Source organism: Eleutherodactylus coqui, chromosome 4 (assembly GCF_035609145.1).
Source record: "Eleutherodactylus coqui strain aEleCoq1 chromosome 4, aEleCoq1.hap1, whole genome shotgun sequence".
Classification (NCBI taxonomy): Eukaryota; Metazoa; Chordata; class Amphibia; order Anura; family Eleutherodactylidae; genus Eleutherodactylus; species Eleutherodactylus coqui.
In genome coordinates this window covers 289,313,119-289,341,025 of record NC_089840.1, presented here as the reverse complement: position 1 = coordinate 289,341,025, position 27,907 = coordinate 289,313,119, and the positions used below count along the sequence as shown (strand labels likewise).

The 27,907-nt window shown below is 49.4% G+C and overlaps 1 protein-coding gene across 1 annotated transcript in view; it reads right to left on the bottom strand.

The window, feature by feature from the left end:
- Positions 1-1,711: 1,711 nt before the first annotated feature.
- Positions 1,712-27,907, bottom strand: part of PDZD8 (PDZ domain containing 8) — a 39,967-nt gene continuing 13,771 nt past the window's right edge. The window contains exons 3-5 of the mRNA XM_066601378.1: positions 20,703-20,805; positions 11,004-11,160; positions 1,712-9,046 (exon numbers count right to left, since the gene is read on the bottom strand). Coding sequence (XP_066457475.1) covers positions 6,912-9,046; positions 11,004-11,160; positions 20,703-20,805 — 2,395 coding nt within the window. The 3' untranslated portion in view covers positions 1,712-6,911. The remainder of the gene's footprint in view (positions 9,047-11,003; positions 11,161-20,702; positions 20,806-27,907) is intronic.

Below are 27,907 nucleotides of genomic sequence, written 5' to 3'. Positions count from 1 at the left end.
AGAGACATGGTTGTTCTAAACATCTTCCATGCAAGAATTATTGAGGCCGCTGAGTTCTTGGTAAATTTCCAGTGCAGCAGAATTATTTTGTAGCCTTCTCCAGTGTCTGAGTTCTACAGGCTGTTCTTTCCTGCTCACGGTTGGGTTTTGAGACTATATATGCAAAGGGGTGGGTCTTTTAAAGTTATGCCCAAACAACTGAATTTATCACAGGTGACTCCTAACAAAGGGTAAAAACATCTCAAAGATGATCAAGAAAAATAGGAGGCTTTGGAGCTAAATTTCAAGTGTCATACCAAAGGGTCTGAATACTTATATCACTTATACACTGAGCCTTGTGTGGTGCAGAGTGTAAGCTCTCGCCTACGACCTGAAGGTTGCAAGATCCCCGCATGAATCAGGTAGCCGGCTCAAGGTTGACTCAGCCTTCCATCCTTCCGAGGTCAGTAAAATGAGAAATAAATAATAATTACCTGAAAGCGCTGCGGAATAAGTTGGCGCTATACAAATACCATGATTTGATTTGATTTTTTTTTATATCAGTGCAAAATGTTAAACAACGGTTAAAAAGTGAAAAACTAACATTTTGCTGTCACTTGGTCATTATGGGGTATTAAGTGCAGAATGATGGTGGGGAAAGTGGAATTTTTTTTATTTGCACAAGGCCACAGTATAAAAAAGGTATTAAAAAAAAACCAAAAACACTTTCCCTACTCACTGTAGCTTCACCGTCTCCAGCGGCCCGGATCCAGGGTCATTCGTTTTCCTTCCGTTTTACTTTAGCATTCATAAAACTGCTGCAATATTTCCTCTCTATGTACTGCTAACCCTCTTTAAAGGTCCGGCACAGACTGGTCATGGGAATGTTAAAGGTCCGGCACAGACTGGCCATGGGAACGTTAAAGGTCCGGCACAGACTGGCCATGGGAACGTTAAAGGTCCGGCACAGACTGGTCATGGGAATGTTAAAGGTCCGGCACAGACTGGCCATGGGAACGTTAAAGGTCCGGCACAGACTGGCCATGGGAATGCTGGTATTTTCTGTGTCAGACTTGGTTGGTGCTTGTGTTGCAGTCTACTTGATCCCCTGCTCAAGTGCCAATAGAAAACACTTGTTTTCATCATTGATTGATGAGTACATGTAACATAGTAGGTTAGGCTGAATGAAGACAATGTCCATCTAGTTCAGTCTGTTTCAACCCCCTTGTTGATCCAGAGGAAGGCAAAAAAAAACAAACCAAGAGACAGAAGCCAGTTAGCCCAGCCCATTCGGGGGAAAATAATAATGGCAGTCAACCTTTGATGGTTCCTACCTGAAATGCAAGCCCTGGATTAACAACCCGCTGGTAACCTAATGTCTATATCCTGTAATATAGTGCTCTGTAGTTAAAACCCACCGAAATGGTCCCTGGGTGGTCTGTCTGCTGTGCAAGGGACTGCCTCTCCACGCTGCAGACTTTTTCAGGTCAGCCGTACGAGCATGAACAGAAAATCACTCAACTGGTTAAAAGACCAAGAGGAGGCAGGGATAGTATTGTAACTGATGAATTGCTTGACTGAGATCATATCGCATGTCCTCGTCTCTCGCGCCCGGCCATGTTTTGTCTTGACGTACAATTAAATCAAGTGTAGCAAGCTCGTACCTTCTTGGCTGAGAATCTCGCTCTCCTAGAGCAAGCAAGGGGTTAATAAGTCCAGACGGTACACCGCGTTCTGCAATGCTTTTATTATGGAAGCTACAGTATGTACAGAACAGCATTGTTGGAAAGTTTACATTATACAGACTCTTCCAGTACATCCCAGGAACCTGAGCTGCAGCAGCCGGACTCCGTGAACCTTTCCTCTCCGACCTCCGTCCCTCCGTGTATAGAAAAATATTGCACTACATATATTCTGCACTTTTTACAAAAGAGAAACTGAATTAGCAGCATCTGAACCGGCGGGTCCGCCCTGCTGCTTCTCATTTACAGGATTAGGCTATGTCCACATGGCGGTTTTAGCCAAATATGGCACTATACCAATGCTACATCGCAAGCTGAAGTGAAGGTGGTTGGATTCCAACTTGCAAATTGTTGTGATCGAAACTCGCAAGAATTCCAAACCTGCTGACTTCCTGCAAATGTCGAGACACAGTAACTTACGAGGCGCAACGCAACCGCTATTCCTTTTGTTAGATTGCAATGTAGCATTGAGATACCATAATCTTTGGCTGTGTGACATACGTCATGGCCATAAGTAGCCCTAACATTAATGACAGAGGAACAGGGCGTGTAACACAGGACTGCAATGGTGGAATGAGTACATGGCAACGGCTAGAAGACATATACAGGGTCCAAAGTTGCCCCCTCCCCCCGCTGTTTGTATACAAGGGTCCATATAAGAAAAAGCCCATATAGAACAAGTGCCCAGACATTATAGAGTATCGCATGTAATCAAGCCTCTGCCATCATAGCTCACAAACCTTATATCTCTGCAACGGCAGGAACTCTACTGAGGACCTATCCACAGTGTATAGAAGCCACCAATGACCCAACCCAACACTGCAGACTGGGCTGGAGGAATCTCAATGGCTCATGGCATAGTCATTACGTGTAGGACAAGACTGAAGACGTCTTTTAGAGTGACACCGAGCAAAACTGCTCCTCAGTTGGGCTTGCATATGGCTGAGGAGCGGAGTGGTTGCAGTTATGGGTCACATAAGGAGGTAGTGGTGATAACCGGGTGAGAGGCCAGAAGAATTAATGGAGTAGAGGAGTCGGTGTTGGGATAATAATGGACTGCATGCACCGAATAGAGCCATGGGGGGATGGATTAGTTGAGGCAGTGTATTCATGATAAATAGCCAAGTTGAGGTGTAAATGTAATGAAGCAAGGACAGAGATAAGGTGCTAGAGTTAATAAAGAAGGTCCAAGCGCAGAAGGTAGTGGAACAAAGTGCAGGACAGGCACAGCCAAGGTTCGAGTAAGTGACGGAGGGGAAGAGTCGAGGATCAGATAAGTGGCGTAGGGGAGGATATGATGCAGCAGGGGCAGAGTCGAGGATCAAGTAAGTGGTGGAGGCGAGGAGGTCGTACAGTGGGGCAGAGTCAAGGATCAAGTAAGTGGCGGAGGGGAGGATATGATGCAGCAGGGGCAGAGTCGAGGATTAGGTAAGTGGTGGAGGCGAGGAGGTCGTACAGTGGGGCAGTCAAGGATCAAGTAAGTGGCGGAGGGGAGGATATGATGCAGCAGGGGCAGAGTCGAGGATTAGGTAAGTGGTGGAGGTGAAGATGTGGTACAGCAAGGACAGAGTCGGAGATCAGGTAAGTGGCGGAAAGGAGGATATGATGCAGCAGGGGCAGAGTTGAGGATCAGGTAAATGTCGGAGTGCAGGATGTGGAGCGGCACAGATAAGGTGGTACAAGTGATAAAATACAGAAGGTAGTGGAGGATGTGGTGCAGTAATGGTACAGCTGAGGATCAGGTAAGTAGTGGATGTGGTGTAGTAGTCACAGATGCAAAAAGTAGTCTAGCTAAAAAGTGCAGCATAGAAAAGGGGTTTGCAGCAACCTCTCACAATTAGCCCTCTACAACAGTCTGATGTTCCCCTTTTTCTCCAGTGATAAAGATCACCTCTTAGAACGCCCCCTGGTCGGGATAGGAACGATCACACAACCCGCAACCAATGAAGCTAGAAAGCTACTTGTAAATGCTCAGCCCGAGGCAAAAGCGTTAGTCATGGGGTGAGCAGTGAAAGGAAGATGATGAAAGAAGAAGAAAAAAAACCACAAAACATGACGTTTCTAAAGCTGACCTCAGTGGTCGCTCATGTTCGTCATCGTGAACGGACACATGTATAGAGCATGGCAGGAGCCGCAGGCCAGACGAGACGTCATACATGGGAGCAGCTCGTCTGGGAATGTGGAGGCTCCAGTCCCAAAAGAACGAGGAGATCCTAAATGCAAAGTGACATCTATTTTGCCCCACATGGCCCCACTCACCCGTCCTCCAGGCCCCCTGCTGGTGCAGTCAGGGACCGCTCTCCTTAAAGTGACAAGTCCTCTTTATTGTGCATAGGTTTCAATTTTCAGTAGAAAATTCATTTAGAAAAAAAATTGAACACAAGACGCGGCAGATCCTGTGATCGCCAGGGGTGGCACATGACGTAGGGTCGAATCACCTAGTTTAACCCCTGACAGGAGGCCAGTTACATTACATTTAGTAGGAATGCCTTGAGTTAGACATCAGAAAAGCACACAAGTTGCATTATGACAACTTTTGCGCATTTTGATAGAAGCTGCTGAATGGACCTTCCAACAGAAGTGAACGGTGATCACCGCAGCTGGACGACTTTCACAAATGATCGCCTTTTTCCTCTATTGCCGTGTGGCTCGTCAGGAGAAGGATGCCACCCAAGAGTCGCATTGCGGTCTAGCGAGTCGCCGCTGGCTCGACCACCTAACTGAATTGGCAGTCTAGCCCCAGGTGGACCGCAGCAGCAGTAAGATTCGAGGTCACCTGCTGTGTAGATAAAGAGCATCGGCTGAATACAAATAATCCGACAACCGGCCCTTGAGTGGACACTTACTTTTTACACCAAGACTATAGATACTGGCCAACACTCCTGCACTGCGCATGGAATATCCCCCCTCCCACTGGCCAACACTCCTGCACCGCGCATGGAATATCCCCCCTCCCACAATCACACAGGAGGGGCTTGGAAAGATTAGTGAGAACAATCTCAGTTTACATGATGTGCTTCAAAAAGCAAAACTAAAGACATTCTTATAAACTAGGGAAACCTCCAAGGAAAATCTATTCACATAATTGGGTCCCTTTAATATAAAAGTTTTGTGGTCTGGAAAATGGAAGTAAAATTCATAAAACCTGACATTAAAGTGCAGATACTGAGACAATGAAGATCAAGTCGGGTAAATCTACAAATCGACCCATCCCAGAGACCCCGGCTGCTGTGGAGAATCTCATCCGATCTCCTGTAGACAATAGCGTCAGCTCGCAGAAGGTCTAGAGATGCTCCGGGTCTGAAGGACTAGAATTAGATTACCTGCAGTTCCCCATTATATGGTCATTAGTGGAACCAAGCGGGAAGATGCAGAGAACTCATAATGTCCAACTATGTTGACCTCTGCTCCGTCTAGTCTAGGAGGACAAATCTTGGGAGTTGGCGCCTATGCTTTGGCTGTAGGCATCTACATTTTTGGGTTGTTTTCACTAATGGCCATAGAACTACTGAGGTCCCTACAGTAATCCATCTACTCCTGCCGAACAATAATTGCACATACCGTAATCTATCATCTTACCAAGGGCCAACCCTCCTCACACGAGAGGCGCCCTCTATAAAACAGTCAACTAATACACACAGGAAATCAAAAATCAGTGCGGCTGTCCAAAAAGCAGTTCCCATCAGACAGTGCCGGCGGCCAACCTACGATTGCTTGCATCACCGACAAGATATGTCTTCACCACATTTGAGAAGAGGTTGAATGAACGTACATTGTAAATGTTATTGGCCATATAAAACATGAGCGGACAGCCACGTCTCAAGCCGTTGTATAGGATTCTGTTGCCAGACGTAGAAAAAAAAAAAGCATCATCTCACACGAAGACATTTGGCAGCCTGAGACGTCCAGACAAAGACAACACAAATAAAACCCATTCTGAGCGTCTTGGTCCCTCATGAATAATAATGTATAAAAGTGCAAGAGTGAGGAAGTTGACATCACTGAGAAGGAGGAGCTGTAGAGGCTTGTAGCGGGGCTACATGGCGCTGAGCGACAATCGCAGTGAGGAATCTGGGAGATTCCCCCACTTGGTCATTAATCTACTGTGCGTTACATCCTCTAAATCCTCCTACGCAACAGAGTTTGTGTATCGGCTGTACTGGCACAAGTATGGCGCAAACCACGACACTTGAAACCCATACCAAACTTCAAAGGGGGTTCTCCACACAAGAGAAATACTCAGTCTAGGAGTGGCGAAATCTCCACTTTCGACCCTGGTTCCAACATCGGGTCACATCATTTGGCCCTTGCTGCCCATGTCGTCACTGCAGGGAGATGGCTGTTCAGCCCGATAGAAGTTCTGGCTTACTTATTGAAATGAGCTGGAAGGCTGGACCCCGTCATCAGACTCTATGGACCGGCCATACCATATGACTTGGTGTTGGAACCAGGCCGACAGTGAAGGTTCCAACAGCCCTGGACCAGGCAAGCATTTCCCATTCCTGGACACCCCTTTAATGTCCTACGCCTTTTAAAAACAATGAAAGCCCCAGTACTTTTTTTTTTTTTTTAATTTTAAGGAAGAGGGGTGGGCTCATGGATGTGATAGAAAACTAGAACCATCCATCCCTGGAGGACGAGTCCCAGAGCGGAGAATTGGGATCCGCTCGGGTTTCTGCACGATCGTTTCATCTTTGGTCTCGGTATGTTGTATACAGGGTAGCAGATTCTACAACATTATTCCTACACATCACCATCAAAGCCTTCAAATTATATTCTCCTCTGCCAGCAAAGGGTTAATACAGTATACAAAGTGTTGAATACCCCCCCCCCCCCCTCAAAAAAAAGAAGAAGAAAAAAAAAAAGAAAATGTTTTCACGATGAACATTCATACATAGAAAATGGGCTACAACATAAGCAAAACACGACGTCCATGGTGGCTTAGCGTACATTCGGTCTGTGGTGCTTATCTCCATGTGACTACGGCGTGGACCATCCCCTCCCCCGCTATCCGCAGCCCTGTACAGTAATCATCCAACTGTACAACTGGCAAGAGACCATCAACGTCAAGTCAATGCAGTCGAAGGAGAGACGACTCCCGACTGATGCATGAGATACATGTTAAGTGCAAATCAATTGTTGTGGTCACATACGGAGCGGCGCTGAGATACATTTGTAGGCATGAATAATTCACTCCATCTCAGGGGAATCTGGTGGGTTCTCCTCGGAGGGATCGTTCAATGCCTCCTTCTCGTCCAGGAGAACATCGTCGTCCTCGTTATCGGCAGCTTCTGACACGGCAATTGACTCTTCCTCGTATCTCGGCATCTTTCTAGGATGAGCCAGAGATGAGTTTTCCAATGACTCGATATCCTCGATTCCGGCCCGATAGTGGATCATGAGTAGGGTCAGCGCCTGCAACCTCTCTCCAGACTTGGCCAGCGCCGCCGCTATCAGGACTTTTCTCCTGCTATCTGTAGTTTCTCGTTCTTCTTTCACCAGAGAATTATTATGTTCCAGTTCCTGATCTATCTCATTCTGGAGCTTATCCAGCATGAACTCCAACTTCTGGATCCTCTCATCGGTCGGTAAACCTCTGTACAAATCACGTCCAATTTCTTTGACGGCAATGAATACGCTGTCGTCCAAGCCTCCCTCTTTTCGGACCAGTTTACCAGAACCACCTCCAGGTCGTTTCGAAGGGCTGCCGGCTCCCCCAGTCTCTGTGTCACTGCTCTCATTGTCAGAAGTGTTTGGGGTTTGCTTTGGCGAGGGCTCAACCAGATCGCAGCCGCCTTGCTCAGGCTGCCTCATTTTAGGGGCTTGTCGTAAATTCAGTAGACGAGAACTGGTGTTGATGATGTGCCGAGTGATCCCAGTAGTTCTGTTCCCAAGAGTCTTGGACTCGAGGTCGACCCTTTTTTCTAGGGAGACACAGTAGGGGTTCTCAGCTAGACATTTCTCTTGACATTTTTTATGGCAGACGTAACCACAGACCATGCACTGAGAGGCAGCCTTGGTCCACACTTTTCTCTTACAGTGGTCGCACAAAGTGGAATTCTGAAATTGAGTGTCTTGAAAATTATGCTTCGATTCGCAGAAAGTGACCGGTACCACAGGAGTGTCTTCTTTTTGAAGCATGGCTAGGTCTTCGGGGAAGCTGCCATCTTTCTCCTTCTCTTGTAGGATACTTGAACACTCAGACTCTCCTTCCATAAGATATTTGAAGCTTAAGGTGATGTCTCCATAGCAAAACTTCTCATTGAAGCCTTTATGCATACTCAAGCTCCTCAATGCCGTTCTGCTGACAGACGCTTTAGGTTCGGGAGGGTTCAGCCTGTAGCTGCTAAGATACTCCAGTGAGGACATGGAAAGGCATTCTAAGGAAATATCCTCTAGTTTGATGCTGACATGTCCAACGCAGCAAAGACTACCCGTCTTAAAAGAGTCCCTGCACCAGAGGGCTACATTCAAGTATCTATGGTGGCTTTCTACATCAAATGTACAAGAAGCCCTTGTCCAGCGACCTTGCCGACCCTTATAGAGTGTGTCTGAAGTCTCCCAAACGTGTGGGTCGTCTGAGCTCTCTCTTGTACAAGTGGACCCTTCAGATAGTCTGTCTTTTGCAGGTTCTGGCTTCACCGAGTTGGGTTTCGGAGTTATCAGTTCTTCCGTCAGATCTGTCGTTTTTGGAGGCTTCTCCAAGACCTTTTCGCCATTCGTGGAGGGTGGAACAGCTTTGTCCAGCTTTTCTACAGAGGCTTCACCCACCAAGTCTACAGTAGTCGGGGATTCACAGGTAGTTAAGGTAAGTTTAACTTGAGGTCTTGGGGGCACTGGAGGCTTGTTCCCAGATCCTGATGAAGTCCTGCTCAGCTGAGGGGGATCTTGGTTCTCTGGAGCATTCATCTTTGCAGCTTTGGTCGGAACCTTTGGTGCAGTTTGAGAACCTGTTGGATTTGGCTTCCGACTTAAAATGGGAGAAATGGATCCCAGGGATTTAGTGGAAAGGTTTCCTACGATACGTTTAGGGCTTTGATTTACAGGCAGGAAAATGTCATCTTTACTCTCTCCGGGAGGCTTCACCTCACATGCCAAGTCTTCAAATTCAGAATCCAACTCCCTGTTCTCTGGGTCCACGATTAAACTGGCCGTGTCCTCATCAAATGTCTGAGGGAAAGCAGAGTCCTCCAATGAGCCCATGCTCTCAGTGACTGCCCCAACACCCTGGTTCTGCCCCGCCGGCCTCTCGTAGAACAGTAGCACTCGATCTCCAGCCTGTTTGATGAGCTTCGAAGCCTGAACGGACGACGTCACCTTGATACCTGCGAGGGGACAAGATCAAATATTAATACAAAAGATCAAGGTGCAGCTAAATATACAGAGCAAAGGCCCATTTACATAACGATTATCGCTCAAAGCCATTGTTTGAGCTATAATCGTGTGTAAATCCTTTCATCTTTCACTCTTCGGCTGAACAATGATTTTTAGGTAAGCGTAAAATCCATCCTTCGTCCGGAGAGAAGATAACAGGCACCGCACGCTGTGTTTACTGCCCATGATGCAGTATTATCCATGGGAGCTGCTGATCACATTGTATTCAGCAGAAAGCCCGCGGCAGAACAAAGGAGCTGACTGCGGAGAACAGACCACCTGCTGTTCTCTGCATACAGCTCCTGAAGGCTCATTTACATGCAAACGAAGGTGGTAAGCTGCTAATGGACATTAGTGTCCATTAGCAGTTTGTTCAAAAGATAGATTTTGAACGATTGTTTTGCATAATCATCTTTACGTGTAAATGGGCCTTAAAGGTCAGGAACACACCACTGTATTTTGGCCATGTTTTTGTGTCCACAATACAATAGTGTGTCCCAGCCTGAGTGGGCCAGGAGATCCGTGGGCCAGGAGGTCAGGATGGGAAAAACATGGCCAAAATACAGAAGTGTGTTACACTGGCCTTACTCTATATTGCATGCTTCAATAGGAATTTTTTTTAAAAAGCACTCTTGAAAACCATATGTACATGCGGGTGCGATTGTTAACTTAGGGCCTCATGTCCACGAGTAGGTCGGATTCTGCATGTGGTATCCAGGCCTGCCCACGGCTGGTGAACCTGCGTACCCGTGTCTGCAGGCGGCGTCCGCGTGGCTGCATATTTTCCGGGACACCTGCACTGTGGGTGGTCGGCACGGCCGGCCTTTGGACAGGCGCAGTACAGATTAATTTTTATCCTAATCTCCAGCTCTTCCCGCAGAATCCACGGCCCGCCCGCGGTGTCAACTATGGCCGGACCGCGGTTCAAACAGCTTCCATTGATTTCAATGGAAGCCGTCCGTGTGGGAACCGCAGTGAAACGGAGCGTCTGCATCAAAAAAAGCTGCACGCTCTAATTCGGGTGCGGACGCCAACGCTTCTCTATGGGCGGCTTGAATTGCGGATCTTCCGCGATTTCACAAATCCTATCCGCCCGTGGACATTGGGCTGTATTCGCAAGAAATAACGGGCGGGTTTTCTACCAATCTGATAAATGGCGCAGCAATCCGCCGCATCACCGCGAGTAAGAGCTTGTGCGTGAAAGCAGGCCCAATGCAAACAATGGCGTCTATTTCCGTGCATCCCGCAATGCACAAACTGCGCCCGTGTAAAAACAGCCAAAGCACGGACCCGCTGCAAGGCCGGATTACGGGCGCGGATACGGTGACGTTTCACCGCCATAATGGAGGTGTGCCATGACTACACCGAGGAGAGTCCGGCCTACAACAACCGCACCGATCTTGTAGTGACCCCTCAGCTGCCTCATAGTACTCCAATCACAGCCAGAGCTGATGTATATATGTATATGCCTGCTGTAAGGGTTCCGTCACACGGGCGTATTATGCGCGTATTGTTTTTTGGCGCACCCAATACAGGGCACTGAATCCCTGTAGATTCTTATGGGGGCTTTCAGACGGACGTGAAAGAAACCGCATCATGTCCTATTTTGCCCCGTACTGCAGATCTGAGCTGTCCATGTAAGGCAACGGGGCAGCGCAGATTTGCGCCATACTTGGGTATCTGCACGGAAAATCAACAGGACCGGCTATTATAAACACGCCGTGTGAATAGGCCCCGAGGCCGCATGATGTCACTGCGCCCCCTGCGGCTCTGGATGTGACTGGCATTGAGGACCGGCCGCGTTCTGTGCGGCTTACACCTTCATATAGGTCATGACATATCCCCCAAGTCACGCCGTGCAGATCAGACCGCCCTTGGGGCGTGCGTCTCCTCGCCCGCGCCACGAACCTCCTATCGCTATCAACCGGTCGCCTTTCTTCAGATCCGCTCCGGCAGCCGGAGAATTAGGCGTCACCGTCTCCACGCAGACATGTCCGGTGTCCCCATCTCTTGCCTGCACCATCACCAGGCCGATGTTCTGCGACGTCCCTTTAATTAACTCCACCTGTCCGGGTAAAGTAATTAAGACAATTAGTCGGAATCATTCGAAAATAATAAATAACCCATAAATGAAAAGAGCCGACGGAACGCCGGAGACTGTGGGGCCCCGGTCCTGAAATTCTATAGAATTTCCTTTTTCTGTGTCAGTCTTTACTGCAGTTCTAGAATTCTACTCGTGCATCAGGAAGAGGTCCCTGCTCTATAAATAGCACCCGGTCGTACGGGTTTGGAAGGTTACAGACATTTTCCAAGAAGTCTCCACCAGCCGCTCGTGTTCCGCTTCCCCCGCAGTTTCCAGCACGTTCTCTTCAGACGGCGCGATGAAAATAAAATGTTTACCAATTATAAAGACATTTTAAATAAAAGCCAATTACAGAGATGAATGGAGGAAGTGGCAGCCGGCATTTACCGCGCTCGATAATCCCCGGATGCGGGTCCCTCCCCCTCCTCGGCTCTACGTGCTGCCATCCCAAACACAGCAATTTAGTCGGCAGCGCGGCTCCTTCTGGAGAGGAGACTCTTATTATGACGAGCCGCGGCGCTGCCTCCTTCCAGCCGCACACAATGGCCCGTATTGATTCCCGCTCCGCTTGTGTTTACACCACTAATCAGGGAGCGATGTTCTGCAGCAGCCGTGGAGCGGGACAGGCAGTCGGAGCGCTAGAGTCTAGACTGAAGAAAAAAAAAAATGGCGCGGGTACATCGAAGAATAAGATCAGCTGCGGCGGTGGTGATCGCATGTACGCGGCCGCCGCACAAGCTCCTCCCACTACTACAGACCCGATGCAATGCGCTAAAGATGCTGACCGCCACGAAGACGCCGTCATAACTACTGCATAAGGGAAATATGGCGCGCGATCCGGTGAACGTTAAATATTACGGATACTATAGTAACCGCCGCCATTTATGACTCCGCCCCCCGCAGTATAATAACAGTCATCGCCATCAGCACCTCGCTCCGCATGGCGACCATCTTGCCAGTAGATGCGGGTAACCTGCCCTTTACCCGTGGCGACAGGATGGGGGAACCCTATGAACCGCGACCCGCAGAGCTTACACTTCACATGAACATCCCAGGTAGGCCGGCCGCAGGACCGAGAATACCACATGTCACATCGTTAAAGGGCGCCCGTCGCTGGCAGCTGGGAGGGCGGCAGGGCCCTGTCACATCCAATTAGCCCAGACTCCCAGCAGAGCGGCCCCGGGGCCGCCGATCACCGTAATCCCATCAGTCACCTGATTGAAATGTGGAACCTCCAAACCAATTAGTTCAATTTCTGGAAATTCACATTGAGCGCCGGACGCGGGAGACGGCGGTGAGCGGCCCCCCGAGCGCTGCGCTCAGGAGGCACTAAGGCAGCAGGCAAAGGGTTAACGACAAGTTCCTGGGACCCTCCAAGACATGAGAAAATAAACCTACAGAGTTACAAACGAGACCCCCCCAACACCTCACCCCTTCCCACCCCTCCGCCCGCCCCGCGGTAATGGCCGCCGCTAACCGTAGTCACCCGATATCAGCTACTTTGGAGAGGGACGAAGAAAACGCCGACATCAGAACTACCCCCAGCGAGAGCGGCCCCGGGGCCGGGACTTCTGGGCGACCGTCCGACAGCAAGTACCCCCGAGCCGCGGCGCCTCCTGCTGAGAACGGAGGTGGGTGGAGGGGACGCCGGGCGATGGGGCGATGGTCATCTCTGCGGAAGTGTATGACAGGTGGCCCCCCCCCCCCTGCCCCCAGAACGGGACCTCAAATCACTAATACAGGGTTAACACCAGACTAAACTTCACCCCCTCCAGGGCAACTATGAGCCCCTCCCCCGCAGCGTGCCCCCAAGTGTCACAGTATTGCAGATCGTTCTGTAGTTGCCCGTGGCACTCATCTCTGTGGAAGGAAGTAGGGGTCATACCCGCTGCTGCCAACCAGCCAATGTAATGGAGACTTACAAAGTGGCAGGGTGGTTATACCGCTCTTCGTCACAAGCAGTCAGACCCTTCATGTGCCTCGGGGAGGTCGACTTCTCTTCATCACACCCCGTATGACCCCCACTACCTCTCCCCTCCCCAGTAAGGTCATCCCCTCTTTGCCCTGCCCAGTATGACCCTACAACCTCCTCCCCAGTAAGGTCATCCCCTCTTGACCCCCCCTCAGTCTGACCCTACAACCTCCTCCCAAAGCAAGATCATCCCCTCTTTGCCACGCCCAGTCTGACCCTAGATCCTCATTCCCAGTATGTTCGCCCGCTCAGTCTGACCCAACATCCTCCTCCACAGTAAGGTCAGCCCCACCTAGCCTGACCCCCAACATTTGCCCCGCCCAGTCAGATCCTACATCCTCTTCCCAAGCAAGATCATCCCCTCTTTCCCCCGCCCAGTCTGACCCTACATCCTCCTCCTTCCCAGTAGATTCACCCCCCTTTTGCCCCCTCCTGCCCTGCTCAGTCTGACCCAACATCCTCCTTCACAGTAAGGTCTTCTTGCATTTGCCCTACATCCTCTTCCCAAGCAAGATCATCCCCTCTTTGCCCCGCCCAGTCAGAACCTAAATCCTCCTTCCCAGTAAGTTCACCCCTCTTGCCCCGCCCAGTCTGACCTACAACCTCCTCCCAAGCAAGATCAACCCCTCTTTTACGCCGCCCAGTCTGACCCTACATCCCCCTGCACAGTAAGGTCTTCCCATATTTACCCCACCCAGCCTGACCCTACATCCTCCTTCCCAGTAGGTTCACCCCCTCTTGCCCCGCCCAGTCTGACCTACAACCTCCTTCCCAGTAGGCCCCCCCCCTCTTGCCCCGCCCAGTCTGACCTATAACCTCCTGCACAGTAAGGTCTTCCCATATTTACCCCGCCTAGTCTGACCCTACATCCTCCTCCACAGTAAGGTCTTCCCATATTTATCCCGCCCAGCCTGACCCTTCATCCTCCTTCCCAGTAGGTTCACCCCCTCTTGCCCTGCCCAGTCTGACCTACAACCTCCTTCCCATTAGGTCCTCCCCCCTCTTGCCCCGCCCAGTCTGACCTATAACCTCCTGCACAGTAAGGTCTTCCCATATTTACCCCGCCTAGTCTGACCCTACATCCTCCTCCACAGTAAGGTCTTCCCATATTTATCCCGCCCAGCCTGACCCTTCATCCTCCTTCCCAGTAGGTTCACCCCCTCTTGCCCCGCCCAGTCTGACCTACAACCTCCTTCCCAGTAGGTCCCCCCCCCTCTTGCCCCGCCCAGTCTGACCTATAACCTCCTGCACAGTAAGGTCTTCCCATATTTACCCCGCCTAGTCTGACCCTACATCCTCCTCCACAGTAAGGTCTTCCCATATTTATCCCGCCCAGCCTGACCCTTCATCCTCCTTCCCAGTAGGTTCACCCCCTCTTGCCCCGCCCAGTCTGACCTACAACCTCCTTCCCATTAGGTCCTCCCCCCTCTTGCCCCGCCCAGTCTGACCTACAACCTCCTTCCCAGTAGGTCCCCCCCCCTCTTGCCCCGCCCAGTCTGACCCTTCATGAGGTCATACGCTCTGTCACACTCATCCTCCCTGATGATGTCACCCGCTCGTCCTCATGGCCGCCGTCTCCCTCGCTGTGTGTGATGAAGTGCTCGCTGCGCACATTTCCCCGCATCCGCTCCTACAGCAGCTAGGTGGCTGCTGGGTAATTGTATTACTCTATTGATTTCCGATAGAGTCCCCGTCCTGGCATAACGAGCAGCCATTACCGTGCAGCGGGGGAGGGCGCTGCCACCTCTGTGCCCCATAATTACCCGCTCATTTGTGTCCGGGGACAGTTTATGGCACTACTTTTACAAGTAGCTGTTAACTCTTCCACTGCCAGAGAGCTGCAGCCACTCATCCATTAAAAGGGGCAGCCTTAAAAAGCTGCTAACAGAGAGCAATAGAAGGTAGGTAAGGTAAAGTTTATGGGTACAGGGCAGGGAAGGAATCATCTGTAACTCTCGGGTCAGTGGCTGACAACAGCGACCCATAAATACACACGACTGCTTGTATACAGCAGCGTTACCTGCAGGCAGCACTGTGTACACCACCGCCCCCCCCACAAAGCAATCTGCGCAGTGCCACCAACAGAAGGGTGTGCCAACGAGGCCACTATATCACTCGAAGCCCAGCTTGCCCAGCCCTTGCCAACGATGCCACCACAAGCTAGGCTAGCACCCGTGCCAATGACGCCCCCACAGGTCACTCCGAGCCTGGCTGCTATCCCTGCTAATGACGCCACCGCAGGTCACCTAGAGCCTGGCTGCTACCAGCACCAGGCACACCACCACAGGTCACCTTCAGCTCAGCTACCACCAATGCCAATGACCACACCACAGGTCACCCTAAGGCCAGTTGCCACCCATGCCAATGACACCACCACAGGTAAGCCCAAGCCCAGCTATCACCCGTGCCAACGATGCCGCTACAGGTCACTCGCCACCCTTGCCAACAACGTCACTACATGTCACCCCAAGTCCAGCTACTACCCGCTGCACCTACGGTGCCATCACAGGACAGCCCGAGCCCAGCTGCCACACTTGCCAACCACAGGTCCTCCCCAAGACCAGCTGCCACTCCTGGCAACCACGCCACCACAGGTCACCCTTAGCCTGGCTGCTAGTCATGCCAAGGATGCCACCACAGATGCCCCCAAGCCCGTTCCAACAATGTCACTACAGGTCACCCCGAGACCGGCTGCTACCCGCTCAAAGGACGCCACCACAGGTCACTTCCAGACCAGCTGACACTTGTGCCAACGTCGCCATCACAAGACACCCTGAGCCCACCAGAGGTAATACAGATCATCTCCAGCCAAGGACAGACTGAACATCCCAGCAGCACAGAGTATTTCAGGAGTGGTTATGTGAGAACACTGGCACAGAGGGCAATAGAAGCCACAATGTAGCGGCGCTGCAGGTCTGCCCTCCATTATGGGCACAGCAGATATTTACTTGCAGACGTCTCAGTGTAGAATGTGCAGCGACCCCGGAGACGGCTGGGCGAGGAGCGGGCACATCTCAGCATCGGCTCCGGGGCGACCGCTGCCGGACGGGATCAGTCAGGAGTCGTGTCAGCAAGCATCTCGTCTGCACGGGCAGGAGGCGGAAGTACAAGCGCTGTCAGAAGGCACAGCGCTACCGAAAGAGATGGAAGGGGGTATGGCCCGTGCCCAAGGGAGGGGGACCCCGGCAAGACAACATGGGGTAACCAGCACCCAAGAGAAGGGGAACCCTGGCGAGACAACAAGGGGTAACGAGCACACAAGGTTGGGGGACCCCGGGAAAATATGGGGTACACAGCATCCAAGGGAGGGGGGTGCACAACATGACACCCAAGGGAAGGAGCCACACTGGAAGAATATGGGGTACATAGTTCCAAAAAGTGGATGGCCCCAGAAGAGAATGTGGGGTGCACTGCCTGAGGGGGGGACCCCAGGAGGAGAACATGGGGTGTAGGACACCCTGTTCTAAGCCGACGGACATGGAAGTGGCAGCCGCCCTGAGCTGGGAGATAACTCAGTCTCCATTATTACACGTATTGGGGGGGGGGGAGCAGATACACACCGGAGCGCAGCCCCCCACATCCACGGACACCTCCATTAGACCCGGGGACTATTGTTTGCCCCATCTACCCATGGGCACCATGCACGGTGGGGGGCACCAAAACCCATGACCAAGTACAACACAAGTGCGTCTCTGCTCCATCCGAACGGATGACAGCCCCCCCCCCCCCGAAGAGGAAACCCAAAAGCCGAAAATCAAAGCCGCCGAGCAGAGAAGCCGCGCCGCCCGCCGCTCATTACCATAAAGCGACATTTCCAGATAAATCCGGTGTTTAATTTCAAGAGAAAAAGAGTCTCTGATCAAACAGATAAATGTCAGAAGGACCGAGAGACGAGCCGAGACTAATCCGAGGGCGGGCGGAGATCGGGGAGCGCGCTGCACCCCGAGATAAAGGTGGATCAGAGAACTACACACACATCACTCTGCACCCCAATCACATGGAGTAAACCCCAAACTAGGCAGATACTACACCGCACCCCGACCCCAAGAGAAGGGAGAAACCCCGAAACTAGACAGGCATCATCCTGCACCCCGAACCCAAGGAGCGAGTCCCAGAACTAAGCAGATAATACATCACATCCCAACCAGGAGGGCGAACCCCGAGAACTATAATACACTGCAGTCCGACCAGGAGGGCGAACCCCCAGAACTATAATACACTGCAGTCCAACCAGGAGGGCGAACCCCCAGAACTATAATACACTGCAGTCCGACCAGGAGGGCGAACCCCGAGAACTATAATACACTGCAGTCCGACCAGGAGGGCGAACCCCCAGAACTATAATACACTGCAGTCCAACCAGGAGGGCGAACCCCCAGAACTATAATACACTGCAGTCCGACCAGAAGGGCGAACCCCAAGAACTATAATACACTGCAGTCCAACCAGGAGGGCGAACCCCCAGAACTATAATACACTGCAGTCCAACCAGGAGGGCGAACCCCCAGAACTATAATACACTGCAGTCCAACCAGGAGGGCGAACCCCCAGAACTATAATACACTGCAGTCCGACCAGAGGAGCAAACCCCCAGAACTATAATACACTGCAGTCCGACCAGAGGGGCGAACCCCCAGAACTATAATACACTGCAGTCCGACCAGGAGGGCGAACCCCCAGAACTAGACAGATACACCACACCCCGACAGAGATGGGGAACCCCCAGAACTAGAATACACTGCAGTCCGACCAGAAGAGCAAACCCCGAGAACTATAATACACTGCAGTCCGACCAGGAGGGCAAACCCCGAGAACTATAATACACTGCAGTCCGACCAGGAGGGCGAACCCCGAGAACTATAATACACTGCAGTCCAACCAGAAGAGCAAACCCCGAGAACTATAATACACTGCAGTCCGACCAGAGGGGCGAACCCCCAGAACTATAATACACTGCAGTCCGACCAGAAGAGCGAACCCCCAGAACTATAATACACTGCAGTCCGATCACAAGGGCGAACCCCCAGAACTATAATACACTGCAGTCCGACCAGAGGGGCAAACCCCCAGAACTATAATACACTGCAGTCCAACCAGGAGGGCAAACCCCCAGAACTATAATACACTGCAGTCTGACCAGAAGGGCGAACCCCCAGAACTAGACAGATACACCACACCCCGACAGAGATGGGGAACCCCAGAACCAAATACTCTGTACCCCGACCCCAAGAGACGGGACAACCCCCAGTACTAGACATTGCTCTGTACCCAAACCTCCAGAACCTGACAGATAACACACCATATCCCCGAACTCCGGGGAAGAGCGAACCCAACAAGATCGGTATTACACGAGTTCACATATAAAGATCTGCAGCAGCGGGATATAAACATCGGTGGGCGATCACGTCAGGTATGTGGGGAGAGGGGCCACAGCAGCACACAAAGGGCCCCTCCTAATCAGAAGTGCAGCAGTCACCAGTCCAGGAGCGCAGCTCTGAGGGCTCCTCCATGCACTGTATATACGGAGGATGCAGCAGTGTGTGTGGGATGACTGTCACCAAGGACTTGGCTCGGTTCTCAGAGCGCCCCCTGCTGATAAAAACCTGGACATCTCCCGGTACTCACAGGGTGTAATGGGAGTGTGCAGCGACAGCAATAAACCCTCCACCCCGCACGACAGCCCACCCTACAAGGAGAACAATCTGTGTGTTCTACTGCAGTCCCAGGGCGCCACCTAGTGTTCAACAATGATGACTGCATCTCCTGGTCACAGGAGGCAGCGCTGGACTGCGGGTGAGTATCTATCCATCTATCTATCATGCCCCCTAACTTAGTTTACGTGGGGCCACCGCCGGACAAACCATTAACCCCTTAGTGACGAGCGCTTTTATCATCGCCTTGCAAGAGCCAGAACTTACGGGCGGCCGTACGAGGATCGCTTCAGACTCACCGGACGCACTCCGGGGTACAAACAATGTGCTGTAGGACCTTTACCCCATTATTAGGGGAGGAGATGGAAACCCCCCGGAAAATCCATTGTTTTACGGCGTTCACCGCTCGGCATAAATCCCCCGATGACGCTCTTATCCGATAAGCGAGATTACGGCGAGGACGGGTTTATGGGAGGGGTTTATGGGAGGGGCTTATTAACATCTTTTACAACTTTTGCACAAAAAAAAAAAACACTTCAAGGCAACCCAGTGCCGCACCGCCGCTCCCAGGACACATCATCCCGCGGCTCCTGCGGTCGGGTTATTTGCGGGAGGAGTTGTAGTTTTTATTGATACCCTTTTTAGATACAAGTCATTTTTAATGTTTTTTTATTGCTTTTTTGGGACAAATTTTATGGTGTTCACCGTGCAAGAAAAACAAAATATTTGCGTTGTCTGGGTCGTTACGAACGCAATAATATACATTGTGGGGTTTTTTTTTTCAGTTTTGTTATTTTATCCTTTCAATAAGGGCTTTTGTGTAAAAAAAATTAATTTTTTTTAAAACAGGATTTTTTTTTCTTAAAATTAAATTTTTACGCTATTTTAGTCCCTGCAGAGGACTTGAAGATGTGATTGTTCGACTGCTAGGAAAGTACACTGCACTACTTAAGTAATGCATTCTACTATGCTCATGTAATCACCTGCAGGAGGCGGGGTCTAGGAGGCGGGGTCTGGGAGACGCGGTCGGGCTCCGTTAGGAGATTCCGTTATTGGTGCAGAGTAATTAAATTTATCGTATTTTTCGTTCTATCGGACGCACCCCCGTTTTAGAGCGGGAAAATAGGGGAAAAAATTTTGAACTCGCCCAGAGACAGCGCAGGGTTAGTGCCGGGCGACGGAGCAGCAAAGGTCCGAAAAACCAGCGCTCCATGTCACAGCGGCGCTTGTGTGCAGCAGGAGGAAGGAAGGAAGCCGATGGGTGGAGGCGGGGAGCAGCAGTAGTACCCGCCGGCGCTCACCACCAATCACAGGTATGTATGGGCGGCAGTGAGGAGGAGACTGGTCGCACGAACATTTTTTGGCACATTCGCTCTATAAGACCCAGCAACCCCCCCCCCCCCCCCCCGCTTTGGAGGGGAAAAGTGCGTCTTATAAAGCGAAAAATACGGTAAACGGATTTTATTTCCCATTCATGTATTATCATAGCATTGCAGGTTCACGTCCCCTACAGGGACATAAAGATGTGGGTGCTCTACGTTGGGTATTATCGCAGCCCGTAAATTAAACTGAACGCACCGTCTATCCTGCACAGCTAACGCTTTTTCTGTTCATGTCGCCTCCCAAAAATTGCAATAAATTATCAAAAAAGCCGTATGTACCCCAAAGGGTTAATAAAACTACGGCTCGTCACGCAGAAGAACAAGCCCTCATACGGAAAACGAAATAAAGTTATGGCTTCTGAAAAGTTGTGTCATTAGGTTCAACATAGGGCTAGTCACTAAGGAGTTAACAGGGGACCTCTCAGATACCCAGTGTGGCCCCTCAGAGGAGCTTGTCCTGGACCCCAGTGGGTCCTCATGAAGCCAATGAGGAGGCAGAACAAGCAGGACATCTCTTACCGTCTTAATGGAGGTCCTGCTCTTCTCCTTCCAGGGGGCGCCGCTGATCTCCAGGGTGCAGTGAACGAACAATTCCTGGTCATAGGAGCCGAAGATCAGGAGCCTGCAGGGGGGAGAGAAGGAGTCAGAAAGCCAGAGGGGAGCGGCAGACAGATAGCCCCCCAACACACGATTACACTGTAGACATGCTGGACAGAAGAGGGGGACTACAAGTTCCAGCAATGCACTGCAACTCCCATTGTCTGGATATTGTAACACAGCACTATGCTGAGACCTAGACCAGAGGATGAAACATCCAGCAGAGGGCGCCGAGGATGGGCTGGTACCCGAAACACGCCACACCCTCACGTGTACCCCAAATACTCCCCAAGTGTACCAAAACACCCCCCAAGTGCCTTAAACACCCCCCACTGCTGCTAAAAAGACACCCTGTCCATAGGAAAGGTAAAAAAGTTTCCTTGCTGGGATCCTCAAGGATCAGGAGAACGGCGCCCCCTGGGTAGATGCACCAGCAGCACATGTGAGCCCCTCTCCTGCCACTGTCTGGGGATACAGCGCTGCGGTCAGTCACTTGCGTTGGTCCCGTACAAGCGACTGGTCACACCAGCGATGCCACTGTATTCACCCGCGGACTTGGGGCGCCCCATCCTCCTCACCCCTGGGAGTGGGCCATTTAGCACCTTTCATCCCTTCCCGCGCCGGGACATACACTGGTTTCTATGGAGTGGTACCAGGCTCTGCCCGGCTCCATACACGGCGGGTGCCAGCGGGCTGACAGCTTATTGCACCTGTTACACTTTTATATAACATTGACAGTGAGTGGCATTAAATGCCCCAATCGGTGTTCACGAGTGCAAATCACCCGCCTCGATTTGATCTTGAGGTCCCTTTTGGATACCATGCCAGCCTGGGACCTTCTAAAGACCCCTAGTGCTGCCAAGCCTGTGGCACACCGTGATAGACTAACAGTCAGAACATGGTATATTGTGTAGTCTATATACACCCTGAACCCTCCATAAATCTCTGGCCTAACATTTTGATATCCGCCTCATGTGTTCTATATGAAACCTGTCCCCCCCATACATCTCTGACCTAATATTCTGATACCCCCTACATGTAATCTATAAACAACCTGTCCCCCCAATACATCTCTGACCTAATATCCTGATGACCCCACATGTAATCTATATACAACCTGTCCCCCCATACATCTCTAACCTAATATCCTGATACCTCCCACATGTAATCTATATACAACCAGTCCCCTCCATACATCTCTGAAACAATATCCTGATACCCCCACATGTAATCTATATACAACCTGTCCCCCCCATACATCTCTACCCCAATATTCTGATACCCCCACATGTAATCTATATACAACCTGTCTCCCCCCATACATCTCTGAAATAATATCCTGATACCCCACATGTAATCTATATACAACCTGTCCCCTCCATACATCTCTGCCCTAATATCCTGATACCCCCCACATGTAATCTATATACAACCAGTCCCCTCCATACATCTCTGAAACAATATCCTGATACCCCCACATGTAATCTATATACAACCTGTCCTCCCCATACATCTCTGACCTAATATCCTGATACCGCCACATGTAATCTATATACAACCTGCCCCACCCCCATACATCTCTGAACAAATATCCTGATAGCCCACATGTAATCTATATACAACCTGTCCCCCCATACATCTCTGACCTAATATCCTGATACACCTCACATGTAATCTACATACAACCTGTCCCCTCTATACATCTCTGACCTAATATCCCGATACCCCCCACATGTAATCTATATACAACCTGTCCCCCCATACATCTCTGACCTAATATCCTGACACACCCCACATGTAATCTATATACAACCTGTCTCCCCATACATCTCTGACCTAATATCCTGACACACCCCACATGTAATCTATATACAACCTGTCCCCCCATACATCTCTGACCTAATATCCTGACACACCCCACATGTAATCTATATACAACCTGTCTCCCCATACATCTCTGACCTAATATCCTGATACCCCCATATGTAATCTATGAACAACCTGTCCCCCCATACATCTCTGACCAAATATCCTGATACCCCCACATGTAATCTATATACAACCTGTCCCCCCATACATCTCTGAAATAATATCCTGATACCCCCACATGTAATCTATATACAACCTGTCCCTCCATACATCTCTGACCTAATATCCTGATAGCCCACATGTAATCTACATACAACCTGTCCCCCCATACATCTCTGACCTAATATCCTGATACACCCCACATGTAATCTACATACAACCTGTCCTCCCATACATCTCTGACCAAATATCCCGATACCCCCACATGTAATCTACATACAACCTGTCCCCCCATACATCTCTGACCTAATATCCTGATACACCCCACATGTAATCTACATACAACCTGTCCTCCCATACATCTCTGACCAAATATCCCGATACACCCCACATGTAATCTACATACAACCTGTCCTCCCATACATCTCTGACCAAATATCCCGATAACCCCACATGAAATCTACATACAACCTGTCTCCCCATACATCTCTGACCAAATATCCCGATACCCCCACATGTAATCTACATACAACCTGTCCCCCCATACATCTCTGACCTAATATCCTGATACACCCCACATGTAATCTACATACAACCTGTCCTCCCATACATCTCTGACCAAATATCCCGATACACCCCACATGTAATCTACATACAACCTGTCCTCCCATACATCTCTGACCAAATATCCCGATAACCCCACATGTAATCTATATACAACCTATCCCCCCATACATCTCTGACCTAATATCCTGATACCTACCACATGTAATCTATATACAACCTGTCTCCCCATACATCTCTGACCTAATATCCTGATACCTCCACATGTAATCTATATACAACCTGTCCCCCCATACATCTCTGACCTAATATCCTGACACACCCCACATGTAATCTATATACAACCTGTCCCCCCATACATCTCTGACCTAATATCCTGATACCTCCACATGTAATCTATATACAACCTGTCCCCCCATACATCTCTGACCAAATATCCTGATACCCCCACATGTAATCTATATACAACCTGTCCCCCCATACATCTCTGACCTAATATCCTGATACCTCCACATGTAATCTATATACAACCTGTCCCCCCATACATCTCTGACCAAATATCCTGATACCCCCACGTGTAATCTATATACAACCTGTCCCCCCATACATCTCTGACCAAATATCCTGATACACCCCACATGTAATCTATATACAACCTGTCCCCCCATACATCTCTGACCAAATATCCTGATACACCCCACATGTAATCTATATACAACCTGTCCCTCCATACATCTCTACCCAAATATCCTGATACCCACCACATGTAATCTATATACAACCTGTCCCCCCCATACATCTTTGACCTAATATCCTGATACCCCCATATGTAATCTATATACAACCTGTCCCCCCATACATCTCTGAAATAATATCCTGATACCCCCACATGTAATCTATATACAACCTGTCCCTCCATACATCTCTGAAATAATATCCTGATACACCCCACATGTAATCTATATACAACCTGTCCCCCCATACATCTCTGACCAAATATCCTGATACACCCCACATGTAATCTATATACAACCTGTCCCTCCATACATCTCTACCCAAATATCCTGATACCCACCACATGTAATCTATATACAACCTGTCCCCCCCATACATCTTTGACCTAATATCCTGATACCCCCATATGTAATCTATATACAACCTGTCCCCCCATACATCTCTGAAATAATATCCTGATACCCCCACATGTAATCTATATACAACCTGTCCCTCCATACATCTCTGACCTAATATCCTGATACCCCCCACAGGTAATCTATATACAACCTGTCCCCCCATACATCTCTGACCAAATATCCCGATACCCCCACATGTAATCTATATACAACCTGTCCCCCCATACATCTCTGACCAAATATCCTGATACCCCCCCCCACATGTAATCTATATACAACCTGTCCCCCCATACATCTCTGACCAAATATCCTGATACCCCCCCACATGTAATCTATATACAACCTGTCCCCCGATACATCTCTGACCTAATATCCTGATACCCCCCCACATGTAATCTATATACAACCTGTCCCCCGATACATCTCTGACCTAATATCCTGATAGCCTCCCATGTAATCTATAGACAGCCTGCCCCCCCATACATCTCTGACCTAATATCCTGATAGCCTCCCATGTAATCTATATACAGCCTGCCCCCCTCCCCCCCCCATACATCTCTGACCCAATATCCTGATACCCACCACATGTAATCTATATACAACCTGTCCCCCCATACATCTCTGACTTAATATCCTGATACCCACCACATGTAATCTATATACAACCTGTCCCCTCCATACATCTCTGACCTAATATCCTGATACCCCCCACAGGTAATCTATATAAAACCTGTCCCTCCATACATCTCTGCCCTAATATCCTGATACCCCCCCCCCCCACATGTAATCTATATAAAACCTGTCCCCCCATACATCTCTGCCCTAATATCCTGATACCCCCACATGTAATCTATATACAACCTGTCCCCCCATACATCTCTGAAATAATATCCTGATACCCCCACATGTAATCTATATACAACCTGTCCCTCCATACATCTCTGACCTAATATCCTGATAGCCCACATGTAATCTACATACAACCTGTCCCCCCATACATCTCTGACCTAATATCCTGATACACCCCACATGTAATCTACATACAACCTGTCCTCCCATACATCTCTGACCAAATATCCCGATACACCCCACATGTAATCTACATACAACCTGTCCTCCCATACATCTCTGCCCTAATATCCTGATACCCCCACATGTAATCTATATACAACCTGTCCCTCCATACATCTCTGCCCTAATATCCTGATACCCCACATGTAATCTATATACAACCTGTCCCCTCCATACATCTCTGACCAAATATCCCGATACCCCCACATGTAATCTATATACAACCTGTCCCCTCCATACATATCTGACCTAATATCCCGATACCCCCACATGTAATCTACATACAACCTGTCTCCCCATACATCTCTGACCTAATATCCTGACACAGCCCACATGTAATCTATATACAACCTGTCCTCCCATACATCTCTGACCTAATATCCTGATACACCCCACATGTAATCTATATACAACCTGTCCCCCCATACATCTCTGACCAAATATCCTGACACACCCCACATGTAATCTATATACAACCTGTCCCCCCCATACATCTCTGACCTAATATCCTGATACCTCCACATGTAATCTATATACAACCTGTCCCCCATATATCTCTGACCTAATATCCTGATACACCCCACATGTAATCTATATACAACCTGTCCTCCCATACATCTCTGACCTAATATCCTGATACACCCCACATGTAATCTACATACAACCTGTCCTCCCATACATCTCTGACCAAATATCCCGATACCCCCACATGTAATCTACATACAACCTGTCTCCCCATACATCTCTGACCTAATATCCTGACACAGCCCACATGTAATCTATATACAACCTATCCCCCCATACATCTCTGACCTAATATCCTGATACCTACCACATGTAATCTATATACAACCTGTCTCCCCATACATCTCTGACCTAATATCCTGACACACCCCACATGTAATCTATATACAACCTGTCCCCCCATACATCTCTGACCTAATATCCTGACACACCCCACATGTAATCTATATACAACCTGTCCCCCCCATACATCTCTGACCTAATATCCTGATACCTCCACATGTAATCTATATACAACCTGTCCCCCCATACATCTCTGACCAAATATCCTGATACCCCCACATGTAATCTATATACAACCTGTCCCCCCATACATCTCTACCCAAATATCCTGATACCCACCACATGTAATCTATATACAACCTGTCCCCCCATACATCTCTGACCAAATATCCTGATACCCCCACGTGTAATCTATATACAACCTGTCCCCCCATACATCTCTGACCAAATATCCTGATACACCCCACATGTAATCTATATACAACCTGTCCCCCCATACATCTCTGACCAAATATCCTGATACACCCCACATGTAATCTATATACAACCTGTCCCTCCATACATCTCTACCCAAATATCCTGATACCCACCACATGTAATCTATATACAACCTGTCCCCCCCATACATCTTTGACCTAATATCCTGATACCCCCATATGTAATCTATATACAACCTGTCCCCCCATACATCTCTGAAATAATATCCTGATACCCCCACATGTAATCTATATACAACCTGTCCCTCCATACATCTCTGAAATAATATCCTGATACCCCCACATGTAATCTATATACAACCTGTCCCTCCATACATCTCTGAAATAATATCCTGATACACCCCACATGTAATCTATATACAACCTGTCCCCCCATACATCTCTGACCAAATATCCTGATACACCCCACATGTAATCTATATACAACCTGTCCCTCCATACATCTCTACCCAAATATCCTGATACCCACCACATGTAATCTATATACAACCTGTCCCCCCCATACATCTTTGACCTAATATCCTGATACCCCCATATGTAATCTATATACAACCTGTCCCCCCATACATCTCTGAAATAATATCCTGATACCCCCACATGTAATCTATATACAACCTGTCCCCCCCATACATCTCTACCCCAATATTCTGATACCCCCACATGTAATCTATATACAACCTGTCTCCCCCCCATACATCTCTGAAATAATATCCTGATACCCCACATGTAATCTATATACAACCTGTCCCCTCCATACATCTCTGCCCTAATATCCTGATGACCCCACATGTAATCTATAAACAACCTATCCCCCCAATACATCTCTGCCCTAATATCCTGATACCCCCCACATGTAATCTATATACAACCAGTCCCCTCCATACATCTCTGAAACAATATCCTGATACCCCCACATGTAATCTATATACAACCTGTCCTCCCCATACATCTCTGACCTAATATCCTGATACCGCCACATGTAATCTATATACAACCTGCCCCACCCCCATACATCTCTGAACAAATA